The 14,057-nt window shown below is 43.3% G+C and overlaps 1 protein-coding gene across 1 annotated transcript in view; it reads left to right on the top strand.

Annotated features, from left to right (window-relative positions):
• LOC139163206 (vomeronasal type-2 receptor 26-like) overlaps positions 1-13,839 on the top strand; it is a 41,292-nt gene extending 27,453 nt beyond the window's left edge. The window contains exons 9-11 of the mRNA XM_070744167.1: positions 4,071-4,283; positions 8,241-8,367; positions 12,935-13,839. Coding sequence (XP_070600268.1) covers positions 4,071-4,283; positions 8,241-8,367; positions 12,935-13,839 — 1,245 coding nt within the window. The remainder of the gene's footprint in view (positions 1-4,070; positions 4,284-8,240; positions 8,368-12,934) is intronic.
• The last annotated feature ends 218 nt before the right edge of the window (positions 13,840-14,057 follow it).

Raw genomic sequence — 14,057 nt, 5'->3', positions numbered from 1 at the left:
CAAATTTTGTTGTACATCTCCAGGGCCTGATCTGCGCAAGGCTTCCTTTGCCACACGAACGTAGCGTTCTGCCAAACCATTAGCCCAGGGCGAGTAAGGCGAGATGAGTGCGTGTCTGACTCCAAGACTATCTAAGAACAATTCAAACTGCCTGGCCGTTAATTGTGGCCCATTGTCAGACACTAGGATATCAGGGCAACCATGGGTAGCAAACAGCCTGCGCAGCACCTTGATGGTGGCACTTGTGGTTATGTTGTTCATTGCTATGATTTCCACCCATTTGGAGAATGCATCCACTACTATCAAGAAGTATTGTGACCCCACTGGCCCTGCAAAATCAATATGGACCCTGGACCATGGCCCGGCAGGTTGCTCCCACTCTGCTGGAGTTGTTTTGGGGGGGTTAGGCCGAGATTCTTGGCATGGGTCACATTTAGCTACCCAGTTTTCAATGTCAGCATCCAAACCTGGCCACCATAAGTGCCCTCTGGCTAAACCCTTCATCCTGACAATCCCAGGATGGCCCACATGTAACATTTCGAGTACTTTTACCCTTAGGCTTTTAGGAATGATCACTCTATCCCCCCACAACAGACAACCTTTTACATATGACAATTCAAGTCTTTTGGTTTTGAAGTCACACAATTCAGGTTTCACAGAGTCATTTTGCCATCCCTTAAGTACACAATTTACCACCTGTTTTAGGATTGGATCTTGCTGCGTGTGTGCAGCCACCTCCCTTGCAGTAGTTAGTGGGTTTTCTTCGAGCTCTATCATTAAGACATCAGCAGATGGGACAGGGTCCTCCACTAACTCTGCCATGGGGCACCTACTGAGGCCATCTGCGTGGTTGATGGTTTTACCCCCTTTATGGATGAGCTCGTACTGGTATCCTGAGAGGAAAAGGGCCCATCTGATTAACCTTGGGGACATAAACGGAGGAGTAGGCTTGTTGGGGGCTAAAAGACCCAATAAGGGCTTGTGGTCGGTGACCAATTCAAAACTTCTTCCAAAAAGGTAATTATGAAACTTCTTCACCCCTGCCACTAAAGCTAGAGCCTCCTTGTCTAGTTGGCTATAATTTCTTTCAGTATTGGTCATCGTTCTGGAAAAGAAAGCAATTGGGGCCTCAGTTTTGTTAGGCAAAACGTGAGCCAAGACTCCTCCCACGCCGTACGGGGAAGCGTCGCACGTAAGCCTGATAGGTAGCGAAGTACTATACTGGACTACCACACTTTTAGAAGTTAATAATTGTTTTATTTGTACAAAGGCTTCGTGTTCAGTTCTCCCCCATGTCCAAGGGGTTTCTTTCTGGAGCAAGCGGTGTAGAGGCTCTGCTGCTGTTGCCTTCTGTTTTAAGAAAACGGAGTAAAAATTAAGAAGGCCTAAAAAAGCTTGCAATTCAGTCTTATTTTGTGGTTCTGGGGCTTCTCTAATGGCTCTCAGTTTCTCAGTTGTGGGGTGGATACCTTCCTTATCGATTTTATAACCTAGGAATTCTACACTGTTGGTTCCCCAGACACATTTATCAGGCTTAATTCTCAACCCTTTGTCCTGAAGTCTCTGAAGTACTTCCCTTATCCTTTTGTTGAGCTGTTCTTGGTTTTCCCCTGCAATTAAGATGTCATCAAAATAGGGAATGGCCCCTTTAATCCCTGATAACAATCGTTCCATAATGCTTTGGAATATCCCTGGGGCTATGCTTACTCCAAACTGTAATCTGGTACATTTAAAGGCACCCCTGTGGGTCACAATCGTTTGTGCGTTTGCTGTCGGTTCATCAACAGGTAGCTGTTGATAAGCTTGAGCGAGGTCGATCTTTGCGAACCTTTTCCCTTCCCCCAGGGAGTGCAGGAGTTGTTGTACCACCGGAATGGGGTAAGGGTGATGTTGGAGGGCCTTATTTAGCGTGGATTTATAGTCAGCGCAAACTCTTAAGGAGCCATCCGGTTTTAGAGGCGTGACTATGGGTGCTTCCCATGGTCCCTGCTCCACAGGAACTAAAATGCCTTGGCTTATGAGCTTATCCAGCTGCAGGTCAAGTTTGGGAAGGAGCGGAAGGGGCACCCTGCGAGGTTTGAGCCGGACAGGCGGGACCTTGGGGTCAATAGAAAATGAGATAGGGGGCCCTTTATACGATCCCAGGGTGGGGCTAAACACTTCAGGGAACTCTTGTAAAAAGTTAGGCATGCTATCACAGTTAACAGTACAAATACCAGAAATTTCAATTCCCAAAGGTTCCATCCAAGCCAACCCCAGGAGAGAGTGCTTAGCCCCTGTAACAACAATCATAGGCAGGGTACATTTAACATTCTTAAACACGATAGGTACATTCACTTTTCCCAGAACAGAGATTATCCCCCCTTGAAAATCTCTAATTACCAATGAGGTTTGCAAAAGCTCAGATTTAGATAGGCTCGGCATGTACAATTTAAGCTTTTCCCACGGCATAATGGTGTATTTAGACCCCGTGTCAAGCTCCATAGAACATGGCTTGTTGTTTAGAAGTAACGAAATAACAATTTTGCCCCCATTTTTTGTTGCCGTGTTATTCACGGAAAATTGAGTGTTACCTCTTGAGTAGTCGCGGTTAGCGGCTGAGTAGTTCTTTCGGCCTGAAAAATGGAACGGTCGGTTTTCTCGCGGTTGAGGTGTTTGATTCTGGGGTCGTTGATGGCGCGGAGTGGAGAAGGTTTCCTCCGGTGCAGATGCTCTGCAGGCTTCGGCGATGTGGCCGCGTCGGTTGCAGCGGCGGCATATGGCGTCCCGGAAGGGGCATCGTTGGCGCTGATGGTTTCCTCGGCAGCCGGCGCAGGGGGTGGTGGGGTGAGGAAATCTGTGTTGTCTCGGCTGGTCTTGCAGCAGGAAACAGCTGTCCTCGTTGCGACCTGGTGGGCTGAGGTCGTCTGGGTCCTCGGCGCGGGAAAACGTGGAGTCTATCTTGGCGATGACTTCTTTCCTTTCGTGATCCATCAGCTCTTTAGCAGCGGCGTCGGCGACCTCTGCGGTTTGTGCTAGCTTAATCACTGTTTGTAGGGTCGGTTCGTCTTCGGTGAGGAGCTTGTTCCTGACCGAGGCGTTTCTCATGCCAAAAACTAAGGCATCGGTGAGGCGAGCTTCCGGGTTGTCAAACTTGCATTTCGCAAGCACCGTTCGAAGTCGCGTTGCAAATTGGTTGATTGATTCCGCTTCGCGTTGAGCCATTCTGGAGAACTGATGCCGGAAAACCATGGCTGGTTTTGTTGGCTTGAAATGGCTCGCGAGCTTGGCTTGCAGGACGTCCCAAGCGACGGATCTTGCTGGTAGCGGGTCGGTGAGAGTCTGGGCGAGGGCGCGGATTTCTGGACCGCAGTAGTTTAGGAAGATGGCCCGTCTCCGATCGGCGTCGGCGTCCCGTATTCCTGCTGCCTCGAGGAAGATCTCGAAGTTGGTGAAGTAGTCGTCCCAGGAAGTCTTCTCTGGATCGAAGAACTCAGGAGCCCGGCCGATTTGGAGGTTGTTCATGTTGCACGCGTGGTTTCTTTCGTCCGTCGTCGCCAGTGAAGTAGACCCAGAGGCAGGGTTAAGTGAGAACGGTACCTTTATTCAGCTCAGAATAGGTAAGTGACTTTCAGCTAGTACCGTCTGCTTTGCCTGGGAGAAACCGCTCTTTTTATACATTTGCGGTTCCCGCCAAAGCAAGAGCCAGCCGCGTCTGAGCCAATCAGGAGCGACTTCCTGATTCTAGCTCAGACAGCGCTTTAACAAGGAACAAACTATTTACAGAGATACAAGGTAGCCATTACAGGATACAACAGTTACAATGTAAGTATGGCTGCCAGGAGTTCGATTTTGACAAGCTCAAGGTTGATTCAGTCTTCCATCCTTCCAAGGTTGGTAAAATGGGGAGCCATGCTGATTCTATAAACTACTTAGAAAAGGCTGTAAAAGCATTGTTAAGTGGTATAAAGTTTAAGTGCATAGTGAAGGGAGGACTGAACATCTTTGTTTCACTGGCTGAGCTTTAAAATTGATCCCTCTTTTAGGATGTTTCAAATTGCTTTCAAAATTCCTGGATGTTTCAATTCTAGTTCCATCCTTTTCTGGAGAAGAATGAATTTTGCAATTTTTCCTGGGAGAAACTGTACTTGGACCAAAGTGGAAATGTAGCAGCAGATCTGAATATCATAAGTTGGTTGCTTTTCCCCAAGAAGGATCCCATCAAAGAGCAACTAGGGAGTCTCGAAAGACAAAAGCTTATTATCAACCAAGATGCTCTTTCACGGCTAAAATTGTTCAACAAGGTGATTGAAAATACTGGAAACCTTTCCTTATCTGTATAGTGTCAGGCCCCAGGTTAATATGTGAATTCAAAGGCTGGCCTGACACAGTATGGTAGAAAGAAAAAAAACCCCACAGACAGGGGAGTGATAGATATGTCACATAGCACACATTCCTTCACACAGAATCCAAAGTAACTGAGCACAGGAAGGAATTAGAAATCCCTGCATTGGATTTGTCCACATGATTTGCCTGTGTGGGGATGGGAGATGAGCTTTTGACCTGGATGTAATCTTAAGGGATCTTAAGTTGGAATGAAGCATGTTGAATCTAATTGGGTCTGTTAATAAATATGACTCTACGCTAAAGAAATAAGACGTGGAAGCTCATTTATTTTCTCATATGTCTTAATTGTTCACCTGACATATAGTTTGTTTCAGTGTCCCCTAAAAGAGCAGGCTCAGATATTTTTAAAGAGCCCATATCTGACAAGAGTTATTTTTGCCTCCTTTTCAACTGACTGGGATAAGCCTCCCACTCAGACATGGGTTCCTACCCATTCAGTCTGGTTCTATAAAACTGGTAGTAGTAACCGGTAATCTCTGAAATGGGCAATGACCCAGGCCTTCCACGTGCCCGAGCCTGTTCTCCCAATGGCGTCATAAATGCCGCAATTTTATTTTTCATTACTGTACATAATTTACTTAATTTATTCATTTATTTTATTTATTTATTTGTCAAAACATGTAGAAGATAGTAGGCATTGGTATAAACATAAAGTAAAGTAGGTTCAAATAAATTTGGCCAATAGGACAGTAAGACTGGGATGCTATGCACTATGATGCACTTATGCACATCCCTTACAGACCTCTTAGCAATGGGGTGAGATTGACTGTAGATAGTCAAAGGTTAAAGTTTTTGGTAGTGCATTCCAGGCATTGGTCACTCTGCTGCTGAAGTCAAATTTTCTGCAGTCGAGTTTGGAGCGGTTTACATTGAGTTTGAATCTATTGTATGCTTGTGTATTGTTGCGGTTGAAGCTGAAGTAATCATTGACTTGTAGGACATTGTGGCAGATGATTTCATGAACTACATTTAGATCAGATTGAAGGCGATGAAGTTCTAGCCCAGTGATGGCAAACCCATGGCACGGGTGCCAGAGATGGTGCGTGGAGCCATATCTACTGGCACGCAAGCTGTTGCCCTATCTCAGCTCCAACATGCATGTATGTGTCAGCCAGCTGATTTTTGGGTCACACAGAGGCTCTGGGAGGGCGTTTTTGGCTTCCAGAGAGCCTCCAGAGGGCATTTTCACTCTCCCCAGGCTCCAGGGAAGCCTTTGGAGCCTGGGGAGGACGAAAGATAAGCCTACTGGGCCCAACAGAATTTGGGAAACAGGCCATTTCCAGCCTCCAGAGGGCCTCCAGGGAGTGGGAGACAATGTTCCCTCTAATTCTTTTTCGGTGTGGGCGGAAAAGTATAGTGTCTGAGCGACAGTCCCTTTGGGAATGGACGGCATAGATAAATAAATAAATAAATAAATAAATAAATAAATAAATAAATAAATAAATAAATAAATAAATAAATAAATAAATAAATAAATAAATAAATAAATAAATAAATAAGAAAAAATCCCCTTCTTTTTTTATTAAAAGAAATTAATAATAAAACCAAACCAAAATCTATTACTATTATTATCTTTTCTTTTTCCATCCCTGTCTCCTTCCCCCGTGTGTGTGTGTGTGTGTGTGTGTGAACTCTTGAACCATTTCCAATTAGAGGTGAGCTATTGGAAATGGTTCAAGAGTTCACAAACACACACACAAACAGCTGGGTTTTTTTTTCCTCTGTTATTATTTGGGTGCTTTTTACCATATGCTTTAAATCAAGAGTCATTTCTCTCTCTTTCTCTCTCCCCCTCTTGCTCTCTCTCTCTTTTTCCCTCTTTCTCTCTCTCTCTCTCTCTTTCTCTCTCTCTATTGCTTTCTTTCTCTCTCACTCTTTCTTTCTTTCTATCTCTCTTGTTTTCTTTCTCTTCTCTCTCTTGCTATCTCTCTCTCCCCCCCCTTTCTCTCTCTCTCTTAGCAGCAGCATTGGGCAGTAGCCGTGGGGCGGTGGCAGGGTGATCAGCTGTGAGGCGGATCTCCGGAACTGAGGCACCGACGGTGAGGGGGCTGCGAGAGCACTTTCTCCCAGCCCTCTCGCCATCGGTGCTTCAGTTCCAGAGCTCCACCTCACAGCTGATCACCCTGCCCTTCGGGAACACCTGCCCTGCCTCTACTACAACCCCCTTGCTGGAAGTCTGGGATGAAAGTGCTCCCAGTGAAGGGGATGCGAGAGGGGAGGGGCGGGCATTCCCGAAGCCCACGGAGAAAGCCCTCTCTCACAGCCCCATGGCTGGCAGCACTTTCGTCTTGCAGCCGCCACTGCCACGGCAGAAGACACGTGCCAAGGCAGAAGGCGGCAGAGGAGGAGAGGGGGCAGATCGGGCGGACAGGGGGCAGGGCCGAGAAGCCAGGGGAGCGTTTGGCCGGAGGCACTGTGGGGAGGCAGGGGTGGCCGCTGCTCCTTTTCCTCCTACTGCCGCACCTCCCCACCCCTGCCCCCCGCAGGCGGGCAGGGGATGGGAAGCGCGCGCCCATGGAAAAGGGCACGCACGGGGTATTTTGAGGGGCGCACGCACGCGCACAGCTTACGGGGAACGGTGGTGGGAGAAGTTGTTTTTGCCCTTCCCAGGCATTGAATTATTGGTGTGGGCACTCACACATGCAAGATAGCACATGCACACGCTCTTTCGGCACCCAAAACTGTTCTGGGTTTTCTAAGCCCAGAATTTCAAGTCTGATGGAATAAGGTATTGTGTTGCAAATAGAGGAGTGGATGAGCATTCTTTTGAAATATTTCTGGACTCTCTCAATCATATTAATGTCCAATATGCAGTGCAGGTTCCAGACAGATGAGCTGTATTCAAGAATTGATCTAACAAATGTTTTGTATGTTCAGATTAGCAGATTAGTTCAGATAATGTTACCATTGAAGCAGCTATGCAAGATTAGAGCGAACTAGCAGTAACATAATCTGTAACCCACCCCTGCTCCTGCTGCTAAGAAGTTGTTCAATCAAAGTGACACCAAAATGACTGATCAGATATGACATAATGCCTTAAACTAGAAAAATGAAGGGATGAAAATGACTTTGATCTCCCCCCCAAAAAAAACTTTCTATAATGAGATAAAGAGTGTCAATGTGTAATGAAATGCTACTTAGATTTGGTCTTTGGCTTGTAAGCCATCTAAAAACCCCTTGAATGCAATTGCTTATCTTGATTGTCAGCTGCCTTAAGTCTTCCACTAAAACAGAGAGTTCTCCAAATTTAAGTCATAAATAAATGTAGGTCTGTCTTTCCATGTCATCTAATTGTAGTTCTAATTTTGGGAGATAGTGGAAGCCAGGATTTATTTTTGAAATCTATGGTTCTTGGGGGCTCAAAGAGTTGGACAAAAGTAGCAACTAACTATAAAACTGTAATTCTTCAATAGAAAGGACCTTGTCTTGAATACCTAACTGGGCTTTAGAAATATCCCTTTCCTACACAGAGCTCAACTTCATGTCCCACGTGCTGCAGCAAAAGTTGGCTGGCTTACCCTTGTTAAGTGGCATGTTCTCATTATTTCACCTCACTATAATTCTAGAAACAAGGCAGTAATCTTTAGTCTTATTTCACCAGCATGGCAGCTGTATGAATTGAAAATATAAATATACAGATATGACTGAATTTAAGATTGTCAGCCCTAGGTTTTTTTCTTTATATCTTAAGTGGAACAAGAATTTGGATTGTTTTCAAAGGCTTTGCAATATTTTATGTTTTCCTGATCCGTAGTTCAGAAGTTTCTTTCTTAAGCAGTTTCCTTTTATTTTAATCAATCTAATAAACAAAAAATTGGCAGATATTTTGGAATGAATTTTGTTTTTCTGCTTAGTCTCTGCCTCAGTCCAAATGTGTGGACAATTGTCACCCTGGATTTGTAAAACGGGCTCGGAAAGAAGAACCAATCTGCTGCTATGATTGTATTCCTTGTCCAGAGGGGACCATCTCCACACAGGAAGGTGAGTGACACCAAAGGAAAGGGCATTGGATTCAACCAGAACATTTGATCAAATGTTAAAAGACATATCTGAACTTGAGTATTTTATTCTTTATTGCTATTTTAAACATGTCCAATTTATTCTATATTTGGAAGAATAAGATCTTGGGGAAAAAGGCAGGAAGAGATGGGAGAAAGTAGTGGATTGCGCAAGATGAATTCTGCTAAAGGAAGTATCTTTTCTACTTGTCAGCTTGAACATTTCCTTCCTTGTCTACCATCAAAGTTAATTGAAACTTGAGGATTGGTTTAGGTCGAAGGAGTTTTATACATCCAAACCAATTTTATCTACAGGCCAAAAGTTATACCAGTCAGTCAATCAATCAGAGAGACAGACAGTCAGTCAGTCAGTCAATCAAGAAATTGAGAGAATGGGATAGTAAATTAAATTTTTTGATTGAAGGAAACAAAAGGCCTAGAATAAGGAAAAAATGGCTGTTTGCCCACAAGAAAGAGGGGGGTGGGGAAGCCCGAGCTTAGAACTATATAGAGAAGCATTTCAAATAGAAAGATTAATGGAACTACAGTTATGGGGGGGAAAGAAGTAGGTGAAATTGGAAAAGGAAATTAATAATATAAATAATAAGGAGTTATTATTTAAAAAATGGAGTAAAATAGAAATTAATAATTTAACCGACCCTCTGAAAGCAGGTTTAGAAATATTGTTTAAATGGCAGGGGAAATGGGGAACTAGAAACTCAAAATTATCAACGTTACATGTATTGAATACAGGTAATGACGTTAACTTAAGCAGAATTATAAAAGAATTAAATAGCAAAGGGATAATGAAAATTGAACAATTATATGAGAAGGATGGGAGAGTTAGCAGAACTCGGCGGGAATGGTGGCTGGGTCAACAGAAATGGCTGCAGATTAATGCAATAAGTAAATATTTAAATAAAAGTGAGAATAAAGAAGCTTTCTTGAGAGAAGAAAATTGTTTAGAGAAAATAATAAAAGAAAAGATTAATAATACAAAAGCTCAAGCTAGCAATATATATATAGAATGTTATTGCAAGCAGAAGAGGAAGTAATAAAAGGTTTGACAAGATGCTGGCAAAATGATTTACAAATAGATGAAAGTGAAATGAAAGAAATAGTAGAAAATATACATAAGATTAAAAACACAAGACTTAAAGAGATGAGAAGAAAAATCCTACACAAATGGTATTATACACCAGCACAACTTGCACACTTCCAGGGGAAAGAGAAAGGTAATTGTTGGCATGGTTGCCAAAAGAAAGGAATTTTCATGCATATGTTCTGGGAGTGTGTAGAAATTCAGAAATTTTGGAAGGAAGTGCAGAATGAAATAAATAAAATGTTAAATATTAATTGGACAATTACAGAAGAAATAGCGATTTTAATTAAACAAAGAGAACTAAGAGATTTTAAAGAAATAAAAACTGCAGCATTGGAAAGTGCTCAAGCGGTAGTGGTATTGGGTTGGAAAGAGTCTATAAAATGGACACTACAGAACTGGTACTGGTACATGGTGGATCACATACATTTTGAAATCATGGAAATAAGATTAAACAACTTTGATGAAAACAAACTGGAGAAGCTGATGGTACGATGGAATAAGGTGAAAGGTTATATGTTGAGTAGAATCTGTGATGCAAATGTGAAAAATAAACTTCAATCACTCTTTCAGTAATAACAAATGCAAAGTAGAGCCAAGGAAATATATATATACAAACTAGTAAATTTTCGAACCCCCCGCAATGGGTGGTGGTGGTGATGGGGGTTTCTTTGTCGGTCAGGTGATGGGTACATGCACTGTGCACTGTTTTATGTTTGTTTTTTTATGTAACCACATTTACAAAATCAATAAAAATATATTTTAAAAAAAGTCAGTCAATCAATCAATCAATCAATCAATCAGACAGACAGACAGACAGACAGACAGATGAACAGACAATATTTATTAAGGTCATAGAGCCACATAACAGAATGATCTGCTTGGGTTCAAGAGGCAAAAGAAAAGAAAAGACTTATTCTTCTTGGGCCTACTTGGGTTGGAACGAAGAAGCACCCACTTGCATAAAATTCAAACCAAAAACAAAACTATATTTGAATGATCTCATTATGTCTGTATGCATGTTTGCATGTTTTTGGTAGGTTTTTTTTCTCATTATAAATTTAAAAAATAAAAAATAAAAAAAAAGAATGAAACAAAGTCAGTATTTCTTGGCAGCGTTCCCAGTCAAATTGGCTAATAGGTGTTGTGGTTAGCTCTGGCCCAGCTCCTGCCCCAAGGACTGTGGATGTGGGGGAGACATCCACATGCTGCAGGCCTGTTTTGCCCCCGGTGGAATCTGCTGATGAAGGCTCCTCTGACCAAGAAGACATGAGTGACAGGGAGGAGGAGAGTGTGGCAGACAGCTCAGAGGGAGATCAATTATCTAGCTCCTCCTTGGATTCAGGACAAGAGTTAATGATACAGCCACGCATGCGGAGAGCGATGCATAGGCAACAACAACTGAGAGATTATTATCAAAGAAAATGAGGCCACCTGTGGTTGGGTGGGGCTGTGGTAATTAGTGAGGCTGCTATAAATAGCACCCTGTGGGTTTGGCCATTGTGGAGGATTATCTGATCATTATGTTTCGTGACTGCTTTACTGACTTTGACTTTTTGTGTGTGCTGATTTTTCCCCGCTTTGAAACTAAACCGAGTTTGCGGAGAGGGGCGGCATATAAATCCAATAAATCTAATCTAATCTAATCTAAACCAGAGCAAAGTGTGTTTCACTTTGTGAAAGAAGGACTGTGAATTGCCTCAAAGCTGCAAGCTAAGTATCACAGAACTGATAAGGGACTTGTACAAATTACCAGTTTGTTTGGAGATGAGTGCTCTTTGCTATACCAAAAGAGGGCTTGGTTTAAGTGAATTTTCATTATAAAGAACATTGTTTTGAATTTTCAAATGTGTGTATGTCTGAAATTTGTACCTGTGAACTTTAGGGAGGATTCCACCAGAGAGCCCGACAGAACAATAGATAAAAGAGTGTCTGCGTCTGGGAGCTGTTCTGTCTGGGTTCCCCCAGACCTCAACACCAACTGGAAAAAACAGCCAGACACTCTGGTAAAAGCCAAAAGTATTTTATAGCTGGAAAAAATAAGCACAGAGGAAAACCTGTTCTTCCCAACAGACAGGCTATAATACGTTACAGCAGGGTCCTGATGTCCAGACAATACAGCAAGCTTCTTGCTGGCACACACCCCCAAGGTTTCAATAGTCAAAGGCACAAACCAGGATTCCAAGACACCAAAGTTCACAGTCAGGTCCCACGACTCTCAAAGATAAAACTCCACAAGCCAGGAAGGGTGGGTCTGCCTTTTAGCCTTTCCCAAGAGCACCACACCCAAACCCAGCTGTTGCCACTTTAATGCTGAAAGTATTTAGCCAATTGATTCCGTCTCTGAGTAGCTCTTCTTTGTCGCAGATCAATTATGGCTTGTGCATTTTCCTCTAAGGAATCCAGGCTGCTTGCTGGGGAGAGCTCCCCCTGGTGGGACTCTGGCTGTCCTCCCTCTTCTTCAGCCTGGGATTCCTCCTCCTCGTCTGTCTGCACCTCCTGTTCCTCAGCCTCTCCCTCTGAGCTGGAAACCGACAGAAGATCAGCCGTTCCCGGAGGGGCCTCAGACGGAACCACAACAGGAGCCAAATCTAATTTAGACATTCTTCAGTGCTGTATTAGCTTTCTAATCACAGACTCACAAATCTTCAGATGTTCCTCAGACAGCTGCATCTCTGCATAAACTTAAAGGGATAACAGCAGTTAGCCAGCAAAGCATTTCTGGAGCTATATCTGTTGGCACGTGAGCCATTGTCCTAGCTCAGCTCCAATGTGCATATGTGTGCCAGCCAGCTGATTTTTGGATCATACAGAGGCTCTGGGAGGGCATTTTAGTTTCCAGAGAGCCTCCAGGGCATGTGGGAGGACATTTTTAAACTCCCCCACCTCCAGTGAAGCCTTTGGAATCTGGGGAGGGTGAAACATGAGCTTACTGGGCCCACCAGAAGTTGGGAAACAGGCCATTTCCGGCCTCCAGAGGGCCTCCGGGGGGGGGGGGAAGCTGTTATCACCACCCCCAGACATTGACTTAAGGGTGAAGGCAATCACACACGCATGGTAGAATGTGCCCACGCTCTTTCGGCACCTGATGAAAAAAAGGTTCGCCATCACTGGTATATCTTTTCATGTGACAACACTAAAGAAATGACATTTGGCTACAATTTAAAATAGTGAGTATATAGCTTGAATAACAGTGTCACTGTGCTGTCCTCAGAAAATAATGCAACACACAGCCATTAAAGTCTAAACTGCTAATATTAAACTGGACTGTAAGCTGTCTACATTTCATTTAAGAGGGGCAACCAGAAAAAAACCCCATCTATATTTATATTTCAGTTTACAAATTATTATGGCTTTCTTGTCTCTTGGCATCAGCTGTCATCCAAAGGTCTTTTTTGGAATGTGAAGGGAGAGACTATAAAAATAATATTACTTACTGTTTTCTCAGATACTGAAAAATGCACCAAATGCCCAGATGATAAATATCCAACTGATGACAGAATCCAATGTATTTCCAAAAGAATAACCTTCCTGTCCTATGAAGAACATCTGGGCATCATCCTGGTCTCCTTTGCTGTATTCTTGCTTCTAACAACAGGCCTTGTTTTAGTCATATTCCTTAAATACCTGGAAACTCCCATTGTCAAAGCTAACAACCGTGACCTGTCCTACATCCTCCTGGTTTCCCTCTTGCTTTGCTTCTTGTCCTCCTTTTTCTTCATTGGCCAACCAAGGAAAGTCACCTGCCTTCTCCGACAAACAATGTTCAGCATCATCTTTTCAGTAGCTGTGTCTTGTGTGTTAGCCAAAACAATCACAGTAGTGCTGGCCTTCCTGGCCACGAAACCAGGGAACAGAGTGAGGAGATGGTTAGGGAAGAGCTTGGCCAACTCCATCATTCTTTCTGGTTCTGCTGGAAAAATTGTAATTTGTGCAATCTGGCTGGGAATTTCTCCTCCATTTTCTGACTCTGACATGCATTCCCAACCTGGAGAGATCATTCTTCAGTGCAATGAAGGCTCTGTCAACATGTTTTATGTTGTTCTCAGCTATATGGGTTTCCTTGCTGCCATTTGCTTCACAGTGGCTTTCCTGGCCAGGAACCTGCCTGGGGCATTCAATGAAGCCAAACTGATCACCTTCAGCATGCTTGTCTTCTGCAGCGTCTGGATCTCCTTTCTGCCCACCTACTTGAGCACCAAAGGGAAATACATGGTGGCCGTGCAGGTTTTCTCCATCTTGGCTTCTGGTGCTGGCCTGCTGGGCTGCATCTTCTTCCCCAAGTGCTACATTATCATCCTGAGACCAGATCTAAATACTAAGGGACATTTAATGATAAAAGTCGGTATCTGATCATGAAGTGGCTTCTCAAGCTCATAACGCTTAATTATTTATTACAGTTATTATTGAGTTTGCCTGCTTGTTTTGACAATTGTTGACATGTTGTGAGCCACCCCGAATACACGGAGTGGAGCAGCATACAAATCAAACAAACAAACAAACAAACAAACAATCTAACTAACTAACTAAATAAATAACTAAATAAATAAATAAATAAATAAATAAAGTTA

Source organism: Erythrolamprus reginae, chromosome 2, assembly GCF_031021105.1.
Source record: "Erythrolamprus reginae isolate rEryReg1 chromosome 2, rEryReg1.hap1, whole genome shotgun sequence".
Lineage (NCBI taxonomy): Eukaryota > Metazoa > Chordata > Lepidosauria > Squamata > Dipsadidae > Erythrolamprus > Erythrolamprus reginae.
This window is presented reverse-complemented; position numbering and strand designations above follow the sequence as displayed.